This window comes from Oryctolagus cuniculus, chromosome 4 (assembly GCF_051225735.1).
Source record: "Oryctolagus cuniculus isolate XC-2025 breed Fujian yellow rabbit chromosome 4, ASM5122573v1, whole genome shotgun sequence".
Taxonomy (NCBI): Eukaryota; Metazoa; Chordata; class Mammalia; order Lagomorpha; family Leporidae; genus Oryctolagus; species Oryctolagus cuniculus.
In genome coordinates, this window is record NC_142870.1 from 11,113,420 (window position 1) to 11,135,573 (window position 22,154).

The following is a 22,154-nucleotide window of genomic DNA, read 5'->3' on the forward strand; positions in this document are numbered from 1 at the left end:
GAGTTCCCAACTCCTAGCTTTGACTTGACCCAGTCCTGATCACTGATCATTGGAAGAATTTGGAGAGTGAACCAGTGGATGGAAGATTCTCCTCTCTCTCTCTCTCTCTCTCTCTCCTCTCTCTCTCTCTCCATTTCAAATAAAATGAAGATAAAACACAGGTAATTTTAAAACAAATATATAAAAGGAAAAAAAAAAGTCGTTAGTTTACCCAGGCAAGAGTGCTAGAGACCTGAGCCAGTGTGAGGGCAATGGTGAGGACAGGGACGGTTTGGCTCACTGAGGATGCTGGGAAATCGTCTTCAGGACAGGCACCAACAGGACAGTCAGATTTTCCCCTCTTACTCTTATTTTTGACCCCTTGGGAGGCTTTGCCGCTTTTTATTTTCGCTTTTCTTTATTGAGATATAACTTGCATCTACAAAGTTCACCCTTTCAGAGTATGCTTCTGTGTTGGCTAACACATCACAGAAGTGCACAATCACCACCAGCAACTCCAGAGAGCTTCCATCACCCCGAAAAGAAACACCTCACCCGGGGCCAGCACCGTGGCGTAGAGGGTAAAGCCTTCACCTGCGGGGCCGACATCCCATATGGGCGCTGGTTTAAGACCCAGCTACCCCACTTCCGATCCAGATTCCTGCTATGGTCTGGGAAAGCAGTGGAAGATGGTCCAAAGCCTTGGGCCCCTACACCCATGTGGGGGACCTGGAGAAAGCTCCTGGTTCCTGGCTTCAGATCTGCTCAGCTCTGGCCATTGCAGCCATCTGGGAAGTGAACCAGCGGATGGAAGACTCTCTCTCTCTCTCTCTCTCTCTGCCTCTCCTTCTCTCCACAGTCACCCCATTTCCCACTCTCCAACCCCTGCCACCACTAATCTGAGTTCTGGTTCTGTGCATTTGCTCATTTGTGGACATGTCACATAAACAGAGCCACACAACGCGTGGCCTTTTGTGTGCGGCTTCTGATACTCGGCACTCTTCGGGGTTCATCTGTGAAGCAGCAGGTGTCAGTACTTCGGTCCTTTTGCTGGCCAAATAATACTCCATCACGTGCATGTGCCACGGAACACACCAGCGGTTCCCATTTGTTGATACCGCGTGGACTTTCAAACTTCCTCCATTTGCATTCTAACAGAGGGGGCAGTGCGGGGTGGAGAGGGTGTGTCACCACTGGACAGGAGCCCAGCTGTCTTCTCTGTCAGCCATCGCCCACACTCACGGTGGCCGTGGCCTCTCCATGGATTCGGCAGGAGTAACCGAAACATTCGGGCCTCCGAGCGAGTGTGTGACTTTAAGTGGAAATTACTGAGCCCCAAAGCCCATTCCATGGATTAAAAAATGCCACAGGATTAGGGGATAATCTTCAGCTTTCATGTCCTGCCAAAAACAGGGAACTGAGTTTCCCGTTTCCCAGGCACGGCCGAGGCCTCGGCCCAGCCTCTGCGGGCCCTGCTGCTGATTCTGTAAACAAGCGATTCCGAGGCCGGCGTATCAGAGTCTCAGCCCACTTCTCCTTTTCCCACAGTCCGAGCTGTCCATGTCTTCACTGGATTTGTGCAAACTGGAGAAATAGGAAATATCACTGAGCTGTCCTTGTGCGTGTTACAACTAAGCTCGAGATAGTCTTGAGCTCAAACCAAAATTAAAGGGAGGCCAATAAGCATTTATGCAGTTGACATGAGACTTCTGGGTCCAGGCCTTCCTAAATGGGAAGAGAGGGGAGAAGGAGGAAAAAAAAATCCCAGTTATGTGATAACCTTTCACAAACTTCATGGAAAATGGAAAAAAAAGTTTATTTTGTTGCAAATATTTTTGCAATCCACGCATGGCTCTTTATAATATGAATTTTCCAGAAACTTTTTGATATGCCCTCATGGGCTATCATCTTCTGTTCATTTAATGTAATTTTTAGATTAAAAAAAAATTAAAGAGTGGAAAGTGTTAAAGTTGAGAAGTTTATCACCAAGAAAACACATTTATTAAGTACCTACTATGTGCCAGGAAAAGTTATGAGTTCCATGATCCTTTGCAGACTAACTGAAGAGTAAAGATATAACCCTTAAAGAATGTACCAGGGGCTGTGGGGAGGAGGGATCGGGTGTGGGCTGACACAGGGACGATAACACATCTTGTGATTATTCAGAAGTTCACTGAAATCTGCACTGTAAAAGGAATATGTGAGTTTCATGGTGTCTGACTTATAGCTCAATAAAATAAACAGTTGGGGGAGGATACAGGGAGAGTGGGCACCGGGAACCAAACTCCAGTTAGACGGAAGCGGGAAGCCGGAGCGTTCCCAGCCCCCAGCGCCTGCTACACATCTCGTGGAAAACTGGAAGTGGGGTCCCTGCCCAGAGCTCCAATCAGAAAGAACCGACAAGGAGAAGGGACTGCCACTAACCTGGCGTGACCACGACACGCCGCACACAGCCGGAACCGTCACGCGGCGCCCCATTCGCATGTACAATTATTACAGACTAATCCCCAAAAAAGTGCAAATCCTTAATTAATTAAATTTAAATTACATTAAAATGCAATAAAAATTGAAGTGATAGTGACACATTATAGTATTTTTAAAAGAGAGAACGTGGGCTGGTGCTGTGACGCAGTGGGCTACGTTCCTGCCTGCAACACCCGCATGGCCCGTGTGTGCTGGTTCAAGTCCCGGCTGCCTCTGCTCAATCCATCTCCCTGCTAATGCACCTGGAAGACAACTGAAGCTGGCCAGGTCCTTGGGCCCCTGCATCCACGTGGGAGACCCAGATGAGCTCCAGGCTCCTGGCTTCAGCCTGGTCCAGCCCTGGCCACTGAGACCATCTCAGGAGTGAGGCAGTGGATGGAAAATTCTCTCTCTCTCTCCCCCTCTCTCTCTCTGTAATTTTAACTTTCAAATAAATACGAGAATCTTAGAGCGAGCGAGCGAGAGCGAGCATGCCTGAGGTCAGGTGGAGGAGAGCTTTTCCTGTCTGCACTGTCATCCCAGCGCTACCCAGCATGGCTGAGGCCATCCCAGCCACGCCCACGGCAGGGATCCCGCCTCCCGGCCAGTTTGGCAGGCAGCCCCATGCCCAGATCCCAGGGGACACTCTTGCTGCTTTATCCCCAAGGACGCACGTTTTGGGAGAACGTGGCCTGGCTTCCATCAGGATTTGAAAATTTGCTGCCGGCTGTGTTTTGTGCATTTTATCATCAAGTGTTCCTAACTTTGTGCCAGCTGGGAGCACCACGGGCACGGTGTTCACTGGTGGCCGTTAAACACCCATGTCAGACCAGACTGTGCCAAGCTGCTGTCGGTGCAAGGCAACCTCTGTGGGCCACCGTGGCTGCCTCGAAGTGAATGGGCGAGGCTGGGAGCTGGGCAATAGCACAGCCAACCTCAGAGTCTCTGGGGACAAACCGGCTGGCTGGCCACATGACCTTGGGCACATAATTAGCTCTCTACACCTCAGTGAGCTCGTCTGTAACATAGGCATGGTTTTATCTATAGGCGACCTACAGGGCTTTCTTTCTTTCTTTCTTTCCTTTTTTTTTTTTTTTTAAGATGTATTGATTTATTGAAAGCTAGAGAGATCCAAATGGGCACAATGGCTGGGACTGGACCAGGTCAAAGCCAGAAGCCTGGAGCTCCATCTGCGTATCTCACGTGGGTGGCTGGGGTCCAAGCACTTGGGCCATCTTCTGCTGCTTTCCCAGGTGAATTAGCAGGGAGCTGGATCAGCAGTGGAGCAGCCGGGACTCCAGCTGTCACTTATACAGGTTTTTGAGAAGATTAAAGGGCAAATGAAGAGCCAACACAGTAAAGCCACGGCCTATGGCATGGGCATTCCATATGGGTGCCAGTTCGAGTCCCAGCTGCTGCACTTCCAATCGGCTCCCTGCTAATGCACCTGGGAAAGCAACAGAGGCCAGCCCAAGTGTTTAGGCCTCTGCCATTCAAGTGAGAGACCCAGAAGAAGCTCCTGGATCCTGGCTTTGGCCTGGCCATTTGGGAATGAACCAGTGAATGTTAAGTGTGTGCTCTGTGTGTGTGTGTGTATGTGTAACTCTTTGAAATAAATTAATTTAAAAAAAGAGCAAATAAGGGACTGACATTGTGTCACAGTACATTAAGCCACCACCCGGATGCCAGCATCCCACATGAGCGCCAGTGCACATCCCAGCTGCTCCACTTCTGATCCAGCTCCCTGCTGATGCACCTAGGAAAGAAAGTACTGGGGTCCCTGCCACCCACCTGGGAGACCTAGACAGAGGTCCAGGCTCCTGGCTTTCGCCTGGCCCGGCCCGAGCCATTGCAGCCATCTGGGGGGTGAACCAGCAGATGAAAGGTCGCTCTTTTAAATAAATGAATCTTTTTGAAAAAGAAGTGATAGGAAGCGCCACTCCGGGTGGTTCATAGCAGCGGCTGCTGTTGCCTGGCTCTCTTGGGAAAGGAGGGCAGGGGGCTGCCTCAGTTGACCCACTCAGGGGTGGGCCCCTCTCTGGGAAGCCGGCAAGTCGAGCCACGTGAGCCCAGGTCCACTGTGCACTCCACAAACCAGGACCCCACGTCTGCAACGTTAGCCCAAGCGGCGGCTGCACCCGGCATCTCGGCGCCGGCGCTGTTCTTGCCGGGGTCTCTGCGGCACCTGTTCCCCCTGGGACATCCCCAGGCCCCGTTGGCTGCAGAGCACTGGTTCCCGGGAGCCTCCGGGGCAGGACTCTGCTTTCCAAGCAGCCCCTCACTCCGCCTCTCCTGTGAACCGCAGCTCTGGGCAGAGAAAGCTCACTTCCTAGGCCCTGAGACGCTGTGCTGGGCCCAGGACGAGGGCATGAGTCCCTTTTGTCTTCATGAATAGGGGAAAACACTAAATCAAGTTCACAAACAACTGTTTACAAGTGAAGTACAAATCATGGGGGAACCTGGTGCACATAGTCTCTTTGTGCCTCCTCCTCCTCACCCCCGAAGGGGAAACTTAACATTTATCCCAGGGAATATTTCCTCAGGAAAAAACCAGTGAGAGATTGGTGCTTAAGACTTAGAAAACAGGGGCCAGCGCTGTGGCGTAGCGGGTAGAGCCGCCGCCTTCAGTGCCGGCATCCTATATGGGCGCAGGTTCTAGTCCCTGCTGCTCCACTTCCGATCCAGCTCTCTGCTGTGGCCTGGGAAAGCAGCAGAAGATGGGCCAAGTCCTTGGGCCCCTGCACCCACATGGGAGACCCGGAGGAAGCTCCTGGCTTCATATCGGCGCAGCTCCGGACATTGCGACCATCTCAGGAGTGAACCAGCAGATGTAAGATCTCTCTCTTTCTCTCTCTCTCTCTCTCTGTAACTCTGATTTTCAAATAAATAAATCTTTTAAAAAAAAAACTGAGAAAGCACACAAAAGCAGCAAGGATGAAACAGCAAAGCGAAATCACAGTTCAATGCAGTCAGTGGTCTGTGAGGCTCCTTCTGCCCCTTGGAAGGTTACGTGTGGTTTTCTTACAAAAACACCATCACGGTATACCCCGAAGAAGCTTTTACGAGCCTGCTTTATTTGTTCTCACTTAGCAAGGCCTCCTCAGGTCAACAATTTCTTCCTCTCCACCATTCCATATGGCAATGTAGTATTCCAGCTGTGATTTGTTTAATCTCGAGTCAATCTTTGAACAATCGAGTTTGATAATTAACTGAAACTAAAATGTACCTGGAACCTCTAATTCTCATGTCTTTAGTAGATGTCCGTAGGTGTTTAAGTCCCACAGGTGATTTCAATTAGCAGCCAGGATTGACAGCCCCACAAAAGACCACTAGAATATTCTCTGGGGGAGTGATTGGGACGTTTGGTACAGCAGTTAAGATGACCCTTGGGGTCTCCAAAGCCCTATCAGAGAGTCCCACCTCACCTCCAATCCAACTTCTAATTGATGTGAACCCTGGAAACAGCAGGTAGTGGCTCAGGTACTTGGGTCCTTGCTACCCACGTGGGAGGGCTGGATTGAGTTCCACGTTCCTGGCTTCCACTTGGCCTAACCCCAGCAGGTGGAAGAGCTCACTCCAGCTGTCTGTCTGTCACTCTATCTTTCAAATAGGTGAAACATTTAAAAATTTTAAAGTAATCAGCTTAAAAAATAGCATTCTCAAGAAAACTTTGGATTGGAATACAAAAAGGAAAGAAAAAAGCAAAACTGGAGGGCCAGCACCGTGGCTCACTTGGTTAATCCTCCGCCTGCGGCATCGGCATCCCATATGGGCTCCGGGTTCTAGTCCCGGTTGCTCCTCTTCCAGGCCAGCTCTCTGCTGTGGCCCAGGAGTGCAGTGGAGGATGGCCCAAGTGCTTGGGCCCTGCACCCGCCTGGGAGACCAGGAGGAAGCACCTGGCTCCTGGCTTCGGATTGGCGCAGCGCAGGCTGTGGTGGCCATTTGGGGAGTGAAGCAATGGAAGGAAGACCTTTCTCTCTGTCTCTCTCTCACTGTTTATAACTCTACCTGTCAAATAAAAAAAAAAAAAAAAAAAAAAAAAACTGGATTACCGCAAACTCTGTGGATTCCAGGTGAGCAGTGCTGTCACAAATCACTCGGTTTCCACTTTCTGGTCGCAAGTGGACCGACTGGATCCAGGATCACTGAGACAGGACCAAGTTCGTTTCCGATGGGTCACCACTCTGAGATCCACACAGGGCTGCTCCACCAGCCAGAATGACAAATTGTCATCATTTCTCTCTCTCTCTCTCTCTCTCTCTCTCTCATTGCTGTAATTAATGCATCTGGGAGACCCAGCTCCTGGCCCAGACGCAGCTGTCGCAGCCATTTGGGGAGTGAACCAGCAGATGGAAGATCAATCTCTCTCTCCCTCTGTTTCTCCAACTCTGCCTTTCAAATAAATGTAATAAATCAGAAAAGAAATCAGGCACTATTTAGTTGGATATTGAACTAACGCCCATACCAGTTTCTCCTCGAATGCGGAACAGAAGAAAGGGGACCTGAACACTTGAAAACTGATTCCGAGGGCACAGGTGCAGCTCCCTGGAGGCAGGGTCAGTCTCGGTCGCTTTCTTCCTCCCCACAGCACGGCCGCGACCCCTACCAGCAAGCGGATATTTGTTTAGTGAATTCAGGCCTGCATGAGGAACGGGTAAAAGAAGGCACGGCCCCCTGTGCCAGGTCAGGCCGCATAGCATAGATGGTCTTTGCTTTCCCTAGTCACAGCCCCTTGTGGCCTACAAATTCAAACCAGTGCTTGGATCCAGCCTTGCGACCCCATCCACAGAGCCGAGAACCCATGAAAGTATGTTAACATCCGGGTCCCGCCCCAGGAGGTACCAGTGAAAGGCATGGGTGCTCGCCACCACGTTCAGACCAAAGAGCGTTGGCAAGCTCACAGGTTCACTCACTCACCGGCCACAGACGCTGGGGCCGGCTCCAAGGCCTGGGTAGTAGAAGCCTCCTATATTCTGCCGTCACCTTGCAAGGCCCTTCCCAGGCTGTCTGCTCCGTGGGGGCAGCAGTAACCCTGGCCTCTCTCTGTCTCTCTCTCTCTTCACTTTCTGTGTACTGAATTCCATTATCCCAACCTCATGGACCAGGACCCGCAAAGCCAGCCCTCTGGGAGCTGCTGTAGGGACAAAAATAAAATCATCGCTGGGCTGCCAGGTTTCATTAATAGTGTCTTGGGGGGGGTGCACCCCACCGCGGGGCCCTAGGCTGGCCCCACTGCCCCAGCGGGTCCCTGCACCTTGGACGTGTTCCTTGTCCTCTTACTTTCCCTTGAACCACAGCTAAATCATTGTGTAGGGGAGCTGGGAGACTGTATCATTCCCTTTTTATTTTTCTAACTATACAAGTTCCTTTCTCATACCAAACTCCCCCAAAGCCTCAGCCATTCTCACATTCGTGCTAGCACCAACATGAATACCTTTTTTTAAAAAAACATCAGATCACGGTCAAGGCTTGGTTGTTTACCTAATCCGCCCAATTGCTGGCCCTTGGGGAACAACAGGCAGCCTCCGCTTGGCAGCCGCCAGGTGAGGCCACCGGCTCCGGACCCACCTGGCTGTGGTTCCTGACCCCTGACCCCCCCAGCTGGCAGGCTCCCCCAAGGGGGCCCAGTGTTGACAGTGACGACTGCCCGCTTCCAGGAAGGCACCAGGGAGCTCTGGGATGCGTTCTGAGCCAGCGCCCAGGAAGCAGAAGACGGAAACCCTGAGCAGCCCTCCCGGAAGACCCATCCACGTTTGCCTTCACCCTGGCTCCGCAGTCCGGCGACCTGGAGAGGGCTCTCAGCTCAAGGACGTCACGGTGACTCCCGGTCAGCACTGTGTGACTGCTGCAGAGGCAAAGTGACCATCAGCATTCTCCACGTGGACGGGACAGCTGGGCGGCACCCAGGCCCCAGAGCCCCGGCAGCTCCGGTCGGGGGCGTTCCCTATCCGCCCGCATTATCGCCCCCACCCCACCCCACCCCACCCCCGGCCGTGGAGGAGCCGCCTGCACCTGCCGGCGAAGAGCCCAGTAGCCTGCATTCAACGCTCCCGCGGATCCCTTTTGTTTGTCAGTCTCACCCTACTCGGATCGGTACCCGCCTACGTGAGCACCTACACCGCCTCTCGGACGGGGAAAGCTCTAGAAAGAAATGGATCCTGACGCCAGAGGCTGAGGTTACAACGTGAGGCGAGGGCGCCCCCTAGCGTCGAGATGATAGCGCCACGAAGCTAACCGCGAGCGGGTGACCTTGAGCGCCAAGCAGGTGGCAGCTTCAAGGACGAGCCCTCCCTCTATCGCCTTCCTGATCAGGGAGGTCTGTGCTGGGAACCTCCTGATGAAGCTTTTCTCCAAAGACAAAAAAAAAAAAAAAAAAAAAAAAAAAAAAAAAACCACGCCATTTGTTTTCTTCTGTAGCCTGTAGCAGCTGCACCAAATCCATCCTAAGGCAGAGCAGTTTAAAATAAGAGGAGCCACAGCAGCTGCCCCGTTGGCTGTTTCCACCAATGCTCTTTCTTGCTCAAGGTCTCCTGGGTTTGCCCCAGGGGCCCAGACGGACTGCCCCGAAGCCCCATCACCTGGAAGTACCACAGAGCCTTGTTGAACGCAGCCAAGGTCATTTTCCTGTTCTTGGGTTCAAACAAAAAGGTAAATTACACGTAGAGGGCTGCCCCGAGTCAGGGCTATGGGTTTGCAGCCCCAAGGCAGCAGCAGGTCGGATCTGCCAGAAAGGATTCAGGTACGGTCCTTAAACTCAGAAAAGAAAGAGTTGAAGTATGACTTACTCCCAGATAAACAAATATGTCAACAACGCAACATATCCCAGGTCCCTTCAGGGAAATAAAATGTGTAGGGGAAACCAGGAGACGCAGAATCTAACTATGGGTTCTGCACAGCTACAGAGACGTCCTCCAAGCTGGCAGGGTCGAGTCCAAAGCTAATCTTTGAAAGGAACCTTGGAGGCTGCCTGGTCCAATGGCTGTGTCTTTCGTGGAGTCCCTTGGGCTGTGCGAGTGTTGCCCGGAAGTACAGCAAGGAGCCCCGCTGTGGTTAACCAGTGAAAGGATCCTGCAGGATCACCATCAAGACCCAGGCTCACTGCAGTGAGATACAGAATATGGTTTCTCATCATTTCCTGGTATCAATTTTTTTTTTTTTGGCATGTCCTTAACAGGTTTGGGAAATCTCATTTTCATGGCTATGGAATAGGCCATTTTCAAAGCTGTCCTCTTTGCTCAGATGTGTATTTCTGATTTTTTTTTTTTTTTCTGTTTTAAAGTGAGTGCAGGGGCCGGCACTGTGCTGCGGCAGGTTAAGCCACAGCCTGCAGCACCGGCATCCCATGTGGGCGCTGGCTCAGGTCCCGGCTGCTCCACTTCTGATCCAGCTCCCTGCTAATGCACCTGGGAAAGCAGCAGAGGATGGTCCAAGTCCTTGTGCCTGTGCACCCATGCGAGAGACCCAGAAGAAGCTCCTAGCTTCAGCCGGGCCCAGCCCAGCCCCAGTCGTTGTGGGGCTAAATATAAATTAATAAATATAAATATAAATAATATAAATATAAATTAATAAATCTTTTAAAAGCATTTTAAAAAATAGAGTGCAGTGAACATTGCACACGTTAACCTTCGCCCAGATTTCTGACTCGGGGAAGCTTTGGAAGGGCTCTGTCTGGGTCAGAGGGAAAAATCACTTGCTTTTTTTTTAAAACACAGGAAGGCACGATGCCACGTTGCTGCTTTCTATGACAGCCAATGGTGCCTCTGCAGGGAAGATAACACCGTAAGCAATGTTTGCTCCAAGTTCAATGTCAGCATAGAACAAAGTCAAGATTAGATGTTTGAGTTCTGCTCCCACTGCAGCCCTGCCCTGCGGCCTTGGGCAAGTCTCTGACTCCAGGGACCTCAGCTGTTGAAATGGCTAATTTTTAAACAACTTGAGTTTGTCCAAGGGGAAAGCACTCCAGCAGCAAAGCGCTAGGTCCCGTCCCTTCTCGTCCGGAACAAAAGTCTTTTCTCCTCCCGGAGCCTCTGTTCCCGAAGAGCAGACAGGTCGGCAGGGGCTCCGCTGGCAATGGGCGCTGGCCCGCCATTGTAGTGATTTGCATGCAGTGGAATTTCAGTGGGCGCCCAGCGATGCAGAACAGAAGGGAGGTCTGACGTGGAGTGGGGGCGGCATTGGGCTTAGGGCTGCTTCTGTGTTCCTGTGTGTGAATAGGATACAGCTCCTACCTCCTGCAGATGGTGGAATCCCAAAGTCCTAAGTTAACGGCACTCACCCGGTGGAAACTTCATCCAGGTATGGCTTTAGGAGGTGGGCAACGTGGAAGGTGTCCTTAGGGGATTGGAGGCATGCCCTTGGAAGATCATTCTGGAGAAGAAGCTGCTGATACAAGCCTGAACTGGGCCCAGTCCCTCTCTCTACTCCCTAGCTCTGCACACCCTCCACCATGAAGCCTCTGGCCTCAGGGACCCGCCTGATCTTAGACTGGGAATGTCAGGAGCCGCCATTCGGTATGGTTGATGGGACGCCACCCAGGGCGCCTGCAACCCACTTTGGAGTACCCGCGCTCAAGTCTTGGCTCCACTTCCAATCCCAGCTTCCTGTTAATACACACCCTGGAGGAGCAGTGATGGTCATGAACCTGGGTCCCTGCCACCCACACGAAAGACCTACACTGAGCTCCCAGCTCCTGGCTTCAGCCTGGCCCAGCCCTAGCTATTACGGGCATTTAAGGTGTGAAACAGCAGATGGAAGATCTCTCTTTGCCTCTGTCTCTCTCTGATTCTCTCTCCACCTTTAAATAAAGAACCAAACATTTTTAAGTGACATAAGTGATGTAGTATTTAAAAGCACACAAAACAAAGAGAAACTTCACACGCAGCTTACGGCAGGTATTTTGTTGTAGCGATTGAAAGCTGACTAACCCACTCTCTTTGCCTACAGCACTGAAACACACTGGCATCCAAACCCCAAGCCCGGAAATACATCTGGATAGACTCACTCGGGCAATTACCCAGGGCAGTGGAGAGAACTTGTACTTGGCGCAGGGGCCTGGCTGCCTTCCCTAGGTGAGCTACCTAAATACCTAAACAGGAGCTGTAAAAGGGGGGGGGGGGAGGGGTACCAGGCCCACCTACACCCTGGGGCTAGCCAGACACTCCAAATAAAAATGACACCATGTATGTGCAACCACCTAATAAATCCCAAAATTCAAATACCCATAAACCTCTGCATAGGGAAGGTGCATGGGGGTGGAGCGGAATGGGGTGAATACAAACTAAACAGAGGGCGTGTCCCCGTGGGACACACCTGCAGATGAATTCCCAATCTTTTCCAGAGCGACCCTGTTTTCCAAGCGTTTTTGGCCTCAGCACTTTGGATTCGCAGTATAGCTCTAAAAACCCACACAGGTGCTGCCGTTCAATTTCACGGAGAATACCAGGCCTACGAAGACAAGCCCTTTGTCATACCCTGCTCTGTCTTCAAGGCATGGTACAGCTTCTGACACACAGGACCCATGCTCCACAAAGCGTGTTAAATGATGAACAGACTTTCCATTAGATGTATATGGAAGAGGCTGGCGCTGTGGCGGAGCAGGTAAAGCCACCATTTGCAGCATCAGCATCCCATATGGCCGTTGGCTCGAGTCCCGGTTGCTCCACTTCCGGTGCAGCTCCCTGCTATGGCCTGGGAGAGCAGTAGAAGATGGCCCAAGTTCCTGGTCCTCTGCACCCACGTGGGAGATCTGGAAGAAGCTCCTGGTTCCTGGCTTTGGCCTGGCCCAGCCCTGGCTGTTGCAGCCACCTAGGAAGTGAACCAGTGGATGGAAGATGTCTCTCCCTCTGTCTCTGTCTCTGTCTCTGTCTCTCTCCCCCTGCAATTCTGACTTTCAAATAAATAAAATCAATCTTTTTTAAAAATTAAATTAAATATGTATTTGGAAATAGTCTGTGAAAATGATTTGCATTGTGCAGGGGAACAAGGATTTTCAGACACTACTAGCGAGCGAAAAGCATGACTTGGTTTAACCCTGTGGAAAGGACTTGGCCTCACGCATCGGAAGCCAAGTACTTGGACTATCTCACCAGGCTGTGCCGGTTCTGGGGACTATTTGGAATTTATCTTAATTTTTTTTTAATGAATGTATAAAGACGCTTCCAGGAGGGGCCATGGCAGGTCCCAACGGCTCCAGCGGGCGGGGGAGAGCCGCGGCGGCAGCCCCACAGCCCGGCTTCGCGAGGCTGTCGGTAACCGGCACGCACCCGCCCTGCTTCCAAGGACACCTCTGCCGAAGGCGCCACGAAGGAAGCGCCCAAGAGGAGGTCGGCGATGCTGTCGGCTAAACCTGCTCCCGCAAAAGGGAAAACGAAGCTCCAGAAGGCAGCTGGAGGGATGAGTAGTCGGACATAAAGGTATCTGTGAAATGCGACAAACGCCATCGTTTTTACCCCGGGGACCAGAACTCAAGGATTCCTTTCGCAGGTGCAGCCTCCCCCTGGGAGGTCACCCTTTCTGCATCGTCTAAGGACTACAACTCCCAGCTTGAAGGAGGTGGCTACGCACGCGCTGTGGCGACCTACGCCTACACTTCCCAGAGAGCCTAGCGGGTACGCTGACGCGCGCGTGCGCCCTCGCGCCCCTTCCTCTTCCAGCTCGGATTTGACCTACAGCTGCCCGGGAGAAGATGGCGGCCCCCGCAGTGTGCGGGCTCACCCGGCAGGTGAGAGAAGCTAGCTGGGAGGACGCCCTCCTTAGGGAAACTTGTACCAGAGCCTGCGCGCTAGGGTTCGAGGCCACCGCTGGGAAACCAAGGCCGCCGTTCAAGGTCGTGGGGCCTGGCGAGTGAGGGCGGCCCGGCTCGCGTCCCCCGGGACGCCTGTGGGGTGCCCGGCGCGGTGCTGGGCGCGCGGTCATCTCGGCGTCCTCAGGGCACAGCCCGGGAAACCCCTGGCGCCAGGGGCCACCGGCCAGCCCCGGGCTCCGCCGCCTGGGCTGTTCCATAAACCGTCGGGGGTCGCTGGTGACTTCAGGCGGATTTCCCATGTTTATAAAGGACGTGAAAACGAGAAGTTCAAATGGGGCGTCCTGGGCTGCTTGGGTAGTGAGTGATGGGGTTAAGACCCGAACCCCAGTGTCACCGAGAAAGTGGCGTTGGGAAAAATAAATCAAATAGCCGCGCTTCCGTCTCACCGCGATGCTTTGCGCACTTGACCCCGCTGTAGTTTCCATGATTTCCCCATAAGCCCGAAAACCCTGCCCTTAGAGCCGGTTTTAACACAGTGCGTTCTGGAGCTCAGAGCCCTGGAGGGCGGTCCGGGCCTTTGCGGGTGCGTGGATTATGGCCCTTGAGAGCCGCGAGGGCATCGCTGGGGACTTGAACTTGTGCGGTCACGCTCCCGCGCCCTAACCACTAGACAGCAGGTGGATTCCTGACAGCCCATCTGTTACAGCTCCTTACGGATTCCTCCCCCTTGTGTTAAAATCCCGCTCAGAAATGTTAGATGTTAACTTCCTGGAAGGTAGCGTTTTCTCCTTGGTACTGGGCGCTTGCCTCGGCCGGTTCCTGGCAAACTAGGAGATTACCGGGAAAGCGATTTTCCAAACAACGTGGCGTGATTCTCGGTGAGAACATGGACTCCTGGCTAATAAAGACAGCTCACCCGCGTGGAGTCTATGTCAAAAAACATCGTTTAAAAGGCAGCCTTAGGTCGCGATTGAATGAATTACAGAGATTCTCGAAGACATCTCGTTTGACCTGTTTCCGTTCTTGCTTTGAAGGTGCGAAGCTTCAGTACATCTGTGGTCCGGCCGTTTGCCAAGCTCGTGAGGGTAGGTCCTTTATACACACGCCTGTGTGGGGGAGGAGCCTGTGGGAGGGTGTGCGTGCTCTAGCCCTACAGTCAGGCCATGGCCGTGGCCGTGGCTTCTACGTAAACCTTTGCATGTTGTTGCGATTCACAAGACACACGTGCGCAGGGTGGGGACGGTGATGGTGGAGGGTGCTTGCCCTGTGACAGACGCCAGCGGAACCTTTAAGTGGGTGAGAAGTGACTGTCACATCCCTGCCGTCGTCCAAGCACCAGATCGCCCAGAGCCACCCTCCACGTGAGAAGTTCTCACCGCCCCTCTGCGGCGCTGGAGCATGGCGGGCCTTGCCGTTGTGTGAAAGGGGAAACTGAGGCTCCAGGAGACGGTGCTTTGCTCGGCCTCACTATTGCCTGGGCTTTCCCCTGTGCAGCCACACAGCACCACGCGGCACGTGCAGTCGTGCATTGACTGTGGCGTGTAGGGAAAAGGCCGCAGTCCCCTGGGGAAGATGGTGCAAGCGTGGGCTCTGTGGCGTTGAACGCTGGGGCGTGGGGGCCGGGAGCGGAGCCCCAGCAGCGCCGCCGCAGGGAGGAAGGGGTGGCTGCGGGCGCTTCCTAAACGTTTGCCTGGTCAGGCCAAGGAAACACCCAGACCCCTAATCGGCATGAGGGTTTGTTCTTAGGACAGCCCTCTGATGACTGTCCGTGCCGTGTTGTCTGTACGAAGCGCGGTTCACCGATCTCCCTCGGCTTCCCTCTCCCTCTCAAGCCGCCGGTGCAGGTGTACGGCGTGGAAGGCCGCTATGCCACCGCCCTCTACTCGGCCGCCTCCAAGCAGAACAAACTGGAGCAGGTGGAGAAGGAGCTGCTGAGAGTAGCGGTAAGCGCCTCCCCTCACTGCGCGTGCGCGGTGGCCCTGCGCGCTTCTCTGCTGTGGCGCCTTAGCTGTGCGTCCTGACAAGACAGCTTCTGGGAGAGGAGTCACAGAATAATAATTCTCTTACGCATGCTGTTAGCGATAGTGTTGGCTTGTCTTCTGAAACTTCTATAACAGGAACAAGCAGATACACACACGGAGAGTAATGCAGGGAACCTGGCTTTGGGCTGAGACGAGATAGAAATATCACTTCAAATGTAAGGTGATGATTTAAGAAAAAGTGCCATTTCAGGAAAGGATTTAAAAGGTTGCCTTCAAGAATCCGAGCTTGCTATCCAGCAGTTTCTACAACAGTGTTTAAAATGCCTGTTGGTTTTGTCTGAGAGTTTGTTTTCCTTATGAAGCCGTTTCCTGGGTTTTAATTAGTAGGTTGTTCCCAAGACGAGAGGGGAGGATGGCAGCCGCGCCTCCTGGGCAGCAAAAGGAGGGAAGGTGGTGGGCGCCTTGCCGACGGAACCGCAGGGCAGCCCCTGGGCGGGCCGGTGCCGTGCTGGGTAGCATGAAGACTACGTAAGGTGCGTTAGCAGAACGCTGCAGTGCAGCTGAGACGGGAGCAGCCCTGCTCGCTTTGCCCCGACGTCCCAAGTTCCCGCCCCTTCCGCTGTGTCCCCTCGGTGTACTTTCTCCTCGCCCCTCCCCTCTGCCAGGAAGGGAGGGGTGGGAGGCACAGTCCCATGGGTAGCCTGTGCCGTGTGACTGTGTTTTCAGAACACCTTGCATTTTTAATCCATGCACTTAGAAAACATTATTTTCATTGTTCGGGAGAAGACCGCAGGCTAGCCGAGTGCGTGAGTGGTGCTTCCATTCTGTGCTGTGCCCGCACCTCGTGGAAGCTTTACTGTTCTGTGCTACTTGTTCCTCGCAGTCATTTTGCTTTGTGTGCTTTCTTTGCAACGGAGGTCCTAACAGTAACGGTGGCACGTTCCCTCTGTTACCAGTTACCTGCCGATCAAGCCCTGCCAAGTCCCGTGATCCCCCGGGGCCACCAGGCCAGCCTTAACGTTGGAGGCTCTTGAGGGGCGGGGCGGCAGCGGCAGACAGGGTCTCACGCTCGCGTTCTCGGGCCACTGCTTGTCGGCTGTGTCCGTTCTGAACCCAGTGGTGGTCCCAGCAGAGAGCACAGCCAGGCTGGTCGGGATGGAATGGGGTCTCACTGCGGCCTGGACGCGGTCTGAACATGGAGGAACTGAAGGGAGCCATGACCTTGAGACTCTACCAGTGAAAGCATTTTGGGGGCCCTGAAAGGGACGTGCGATGCTACACAGATGTCACGCTGTTTGCACATGGCTGTCGCTCTTTGGGAAGTGCTGTTTCTCTGGGCCTATTCCAGTGGGAGTTTTGGCCTCGGATGGCCTCCTGTGACAGGCAGCCTGGATCAGAGACCGTAGGGTTCTGGCTGGCAGCCTGGGCGGCCGTGCTAGCCAGGTGATGGAACTGGCAGGTGAATGAACAATACCTAACCAGAAACAGCCGCCCTTGATTCCTGCGATCTGTGGCCCGAGGCTGAGGGGCAGGGAGCTGGAAGGAGGCCTTTGGTGGCCAAGTTCAGACGTGCAGGATCCCAGAGGACATTGCACAGAATGGGGACAGCTGGTTGCCCGTGGAGATGGCAGTTCCGTCCTCTTCTTCCCACACTCATGAGGCTGTGCGGCCGATGTCAGCGGTCTCGCAATGGGGTTAGAAGTGTGGGAGGGGCAGGGCGAGATCAGGGCGGCCTGGGTCAGAGAGCCCCCCCCCGGGGTGGGGGGGACAGAGGGGAGGCCTGCTTGGCAGACAGAGCCTCATCTTTAGGTCTGCACTTGCATGACTGGGAGATCTGGGGTATTACCTATATTGGGTGCATTAAAATACGCAGTGAATTAAAGCTTTTGCCTGCTTAGTTTTATAATCTTTCTTGAAAAGTACAAGTGAATTGAAGAAGCTTCATATAGTTTTCATTTTTTCAAAGAATATCTTTATTCTGTATAAAATCATTGAGCAGTGTTTTTTAAAGGCAGGTAGAGATTTGATTCTATCTTATGCTTTGAGAGTGCTAGTTTTTTTTTTTTAAAGATCTATTTACTTGAAAGTTACACAGAAGTGCTAGTTTTCTCAATTCATAGGAAGGTGTGTGTGTGTGTGTGGCCGCTGCGCTTGTGTGTGCCGTAAAGAATTTACAGAAATGTTTGCGTGGTACTTGTAGCAACTGCTGAAGGAACCCAAATTGGCGGCTTCTATTCTGAATCCGTATGTCAAGCGTGCAGTCAAGATGAAGAGCCTGAATGACATCACAGCAAAAGAGAGGTTTTCTCCCCTCACGGCCAACCTCATGAGTGAGTACTGAGGCTTCTCAGCGGGGCCCGTAGGGCGTAGCTGCGGGGAACGTGGTCCCTCGGCCCGGGGCTCCAGGGCTCACTGGGCGACCTGTGTGCCCGGCCCCGGGGAGCAGCTGTCTGACGGTCCAGGCGGAAGTTTCAGCCCCTGGAGGACAGCGGGGGTCCCTACGGGAGCAGGCCTGCGGCCGGTGGCTCTGTTGGGGACGTTTGCCTCTCTTGTGCACCTTGGGTTGCTCTTCTGGTCCCCGCGGCCACCTCGGGGTTCAGGTTCTGGTTGGCGTTCATGCCATCACTGTTGAGCATGGGCAGTCTGTGGACTTGGGGCTCTGCAGCCTAGCACTGGGGTCGGTAACACAAGTAGGAACGTTGTTTTCCCCCATTCCAGCAGAGTCTGTGACAGGACAGTTTTGCGTGGTTTTCACGGTAGCAGCCTCACCTGGTCTGTGTTGGCGGGGTGCTTGGTACTCGCCGCTCTCGGTGCCCAGTGTGACGCTCCTGTCACCAGCATGAGGACGCCAGCTGGCCAGCGAGGTGCAGCTCCGTCAGATCTCCCCAGGCTGGGCCGTTCTGGCCTGGAAGAGCCGTGCCCACGTGGCCTCTTGTCCCCAGTGCGTGCCGTCCGCTGCTCAGAGGCGGCAGAGCCAGAGCTGACGGCTGCAGCAGCTTCTTCCTCTTGCTTTGGCCCCCATTTTCCTGCCCAGGTGCAGGATGATCCCAGCCAAGAACAGCCGCCCACGCGGCTACAGGCGAGAGGCGCCCATTGATGTTCAAGGCCCTGGAAGGCGGTGTTTGGGCACAGACCTGAGCTTCCTTGTGGAGTGAGGGCACTGCTTCCAGACGACCTCTGATACCCAGACGCCTTCACTTCTGCAGATCTGCTTGCTGAGAACGGTCGCCTGCGCAATGCCCAGGGAGTCATCTCCGCCTTTTCTACCATGATGAGCGTCCACCGTGGAGAAGTCCCCTGCACAGTGACCACCGCGTCTGTAAGTGACAGTGCTTGCCCTGACGCCGTGCGCGTCACCATGTTGCAGAAAAGGAAAACACCTGGAAGTTGAGAAAGGGCATGGTGATGATCGGCACGGGGAAGCTTCATTCTGCATCGGCTTCCGTGATCCTGCTTCCCAAGGGCTGGTGTGCGTCTTCCCAGCCGCGGCTCAGCGGGCTGGGGCCAGGCCCAGGGTGAGGAGTGTCAGATGCAGTAGGATGCGGCGGCTGCTGTTCCCTGCCGGGTTTCAGTTATCCTGTTGAGCGGTCCCTAGTCCTTCGTCCTTTTGGGTGGTGAGTGGGAGGCATCAGTGGACAGCCCGGTGAGGTTGCCGACTTGTCGTAGAGCCTCATTTCATAATTCACTGGTGACCACGAGACGATCCGCGGGAGGTGGGAGTGACTGTCCTCACTTTACAGACGCTGGAATGGAGTCGCTTGCCCCGGGCTTGCGCAAGGCGGGACAGGATTCAGACCCGGGCCTCTCTGTCTCTGCCTGCAACCCTATCCTAGCCACTAGACCACCAGGGACACACGATATCTGCATTCCTTGCTGCACCCCGTCTCCTCTCCAGAGACAGTTCTGTGGTCTTAGCTGCGTGTTTCCTTGCTGGCGCCCCTGCGGCATAAGCATCGGCGCAGGGTGCTGGGGTTACCTGGAGTCCCCAGCCCCGCCTCATCTAGACTCGTGGTTCCAGCGTGGCCCAAGGTGGCTTATTTTTTGCAGGAGCTTCTTAGAACCAACTGTTAGCTCTGTAAACTTCCGGGAGTTGGGGGGGGGAAGCACACCCAATCAGTCACTGAGGACGCGGGCTTTGGAAGTGCACGCGCTGAGCGGCCTCAGGCAAGTCCCCAGCCACCCGGACGGCCGGTTCCTGTGTGGTGTGGGCATACAGTCGCTGTCCTGACGAAGGCACTCGGGTGCCAGTGCCCCTGGTCCTGGGCTGGAGGAGGCAAAGCCTAGGCGGAGCGCGTTTTCATGGAGCCCCGACCGACTCCCCGCCACCACCCGGCAGACGACGCTGTTAGATCAGTTGCTGGCGTGGGCAGCCTTTCCCGTGCTCAGCTAACCAACCAGGAGCGAGCGTCGGGGCTGAGCGGAGAGGACGCAGCGTGCAGGACAGAGCCAGCCCCAGGGTCTCCCCGAGCGGTTCTCGCGGCAGGGTGGCGGCGGGCCGGAGCTTCAGGGGGCCAGGGAGCCGTGGACCTGACTGGGAAGCCGAAGACTAGAGCCAGGTTAAGCAGCGCGTCATCCCCTCGGGGAGCCCGGAGGAGCGCCATGGCCCCAGTGCAGGCAGACGTGCGTCAGCAGGCCGTGGCGGCCTCGGGGGCTCCTCTCAGGACAGGCGGGAGTGCGTGCGTGGGCACTGGTGCCGCAGCCGAGTTGCCCGGCTGTGCTCAGGAGGCGGGGCCCCTCTGACCTGACCAGCAGCACAGGGGCAGTGGGTGTGCGTCCCCACCCGGGGCCTGGGTGAGACGGGGTTCGCGAGCCGGGCATGGCTCTGTGCCGTCGCGTCTCCTTCCTTGGTTGAAGGCTGCTGTCCCACGTTTCAGCCTCTAGAGGAAGCCACTCTCTCCGAGCTGAAGACGGTCCTGAAGAGCTTCCTCAGCCAAGGCCAGGTGCTGAAGCTGGAGGTCAAGGTAGGTCTTCAGTTGTCCGCTGTCTGGGACCTTTTCCAGGTGACTCGAGACGTAAAATGGCTTGAGGGAGTCTTAGAGAACAATTTTTTAAAGAAAGCTTTTATTTAATAAATATAAATTTCCTAGGTACAGCTTTCGGATTCTAGCGGTTCTTCCCCCATACCCGCCCTTCCGCCCCCACTCCCGTCCCACCTCCTGCTCTCCCATCCCATTCTTCACTAGGATTCATTTTTAATTACACAGAAGACCAACTCTGTACTAAGTAAAGACTTCAACAGTTTGCACCCACACAGACACACAAAGTATAAAGTACTGTTTGAGTAGTAGTTTTACCATTAATTCTCATAGTGCAACTCATTAAGGACAGAGATCCTACATGGGGAGTAGGTGCACAGCGACTCCTGTTGTTGATTTAGCAATTGACACTCTTATTTATGATGTCAGTAATCACCCGAGGCTCTTGTCATGAGCTGCCAAGGCTATGGAAGCCTCTTGAGTGCACAAACTCCGACCACAGACAAGGCCATAGTCAAAGTGGAAGTTCTCCCTTCAGAGAAAGGTACCTCCTTCTTTGATGGCCCCTTGTTTTCACTGGGATCTCACTCACAGAGATCTTTCATTTAGGTTGGTTTTTTTGTTTGTTTGTTTGTTTGTTTTTTGCCACAGTGTCTTGGCTTTCCAAGCCTGAGAAACTTATGGGCTTTTTAGCCGGATCTGAATGCTGCAAGGGCTGATTCTGAGGCCAGAGTGTAGCGAACATTAAATCAGATTCTGAAGAATGAATGTTAACTTAGTTGTCAGTGTAGACGACCTGCTTCCGGGCAGCTTCGCGCTGGCCTTTCTCCAGAAGCGGTTGTGCTGTGTGCTTAGCACTCTCTCGCCTGCCCGCGTGGCTGCTGAGCCAAGGCCGTGCACTGTCATACTCTGACGTGTTTCCTCCCCTAGACGGACCCGTCGATCATGGGTGGGATGATTGTCCGCATTGGAGAGAAGTACGTCGATATGTCTGCAAAAACCAAGATTCAGAAGCTGAGCAAGGCCATGCGAGAGATTATGTGAGCCGTGGTTTTCTGTCGGTGGAAACCCTGGCGCTTGGAGCAACAATAAAGCGCTTTCTGAACAGCCCGTGTCGCTGACCGTCTCCGCGGAGCCCAGGGCCTTGGTCTGTGTCTGTCTTCCAGTAGCCCCTGGTGTGCAGGTCCTGTTGGCCGCAGAGTGGGTCAGTGCGGGTTATTCTTGGGAATTGGGTAAACACGCATGCTGCACCCGCTCCCTCAACAAAGTGCAGCTGGGCCTTAGGGCGGGTGCAACTCCGCATCCCTGGCGACCACCAGGCGGCTCTTGCCCTGCCTGCTCTCGCTGAAACGCCCTTGACCCTGAACTAACACAGCTGCCAGTCGGCTGCTCTCCGCCTTCATCTCCGGTAGGCTTTGCGACAGCCTTGTGACCGCCCACCGCATCACCGCCTTCACACGGGAGAGCACGAGTATGCCCAGGTTCGCAGGCCTCGAGCTGCTGGGTCAGGGTCAGGGGTCAGGCCGTGGCATGCTGGTCCACTGTCACTCACGCTGCGTCCTGTCCTGATGAAGCTGGGGGCAGAGGAATCTTAGGCACGTCCTGTGCCCCTGTGACTTGAGATGCTGCCAGAGAAATCAAGTTCCCCAGGCAGCAGCTTTGGGCACCCACTCCCTGGTCGCTCTCCAAGAGGGCTGGCAGCTGGTTCTTTCCCAGAGCTGCTGTTGGGCGGGGGGAGAGGACCACGCTGGGACGACCCCCTGGGCAGTGAGGCATGCAGCTGCACCCTGCAGCCCAGCCCAGTCGGGCCAGTGTGCCCTCCACCTGGCCCAGGGTTTCCTGGCCATCACGCCGGCTCAGACACTGGCTGCTTCCTTGACGTAGTGCGATAACCAGCACGCCACTCAGGGGCCAGGATCCCCATATTGACCTCACTCGCCTAGGAGCGCTGGCTAGAGGACCTGTTAACCAGCCTCCCCCACAGGCCCTGACTGCGGGAGGATTGGCGAG

At 54.4% G+C, this 22,154-nt stretch overlaps 1 protein-coding gene and 2 long non-coding RNA genes across 9 annotated transcripts; 2 read left to right on the top strand and 1 right to left on the bottom strand.

Moving 5' to 3' along the window:
* Positions 1-378: 378 nt before the first annotated feature.
* On the bottom strand, positions 379-8,591 carry LOC103352414 (uncharacterized). 4 transcript variants are annotated; one of them, XR_016233031.1, is made up of 5 exons: positions 8,455-8,591; positions 8,206-8,287; positions 7,308-7,390; positions 6,908-7,044; positions 379-1,704 (listed from the first exon to the last, which is right to left on the bottom strand). It is a non-coding gene; the product is annotated as an uncharacterized LOC103352414 (long non-coding RNA). The 4 variants fall into 4 exon arrangements; XR_016233032.1 differs by lacking the exon at positions 7,308-7,390; XR_007914563.3 differs by lacking the exon at positions 6,908-7,044 and having other exon boundaries at positions 7,308-7,576.
* Positions 8,592-8,950: 359 nt separating this feature from the next.
* LOC138849236 (uncharacterized) lies at positions 8,951-12,386 on the top strand. 4 transcript variants are annotated; one of them, XR_016233034.1, is made up of 5 exons: positions 8,956-9,090; positions 10,155-10,221; positions 10,657-10,737; positions 11,386-11,510; positions 11,780-12,386. It is a non-coding gene; the product is annotated as an uncharacterized LOC138849236 (long non-coding RNA). The 4 variants fall into 4 exon arrangements; XR_016233035.1 differs by having other exon boundaries at positions 9,075-9,181; XR_016233036.1 differs by lacking the exon at positions 8,956-9,090 and adding an exon at positions 9,464-9,580.
* Positions 12,387-13,126: 740 nt separating this feature from the next.
* ATP5PO (ATP synthase peripheral stalk subunit OSCP) lies at positions 13,127-21,188 on the top strand. Its single transcript, NM_001171421.1, is given in 7 exon segments — positions 13,127-13,162; positions 14,221-14,271; positions 15,019-15,129; positions 17,369-17,498; positions 18,375-18,487; positions 20,043-20,129; positions 21,075-21,188. Coding segments are annotated over 7 exon segments (642 nt in total).
* Positions 21,189-22,154: the final 966 nt, after the last annotated feature.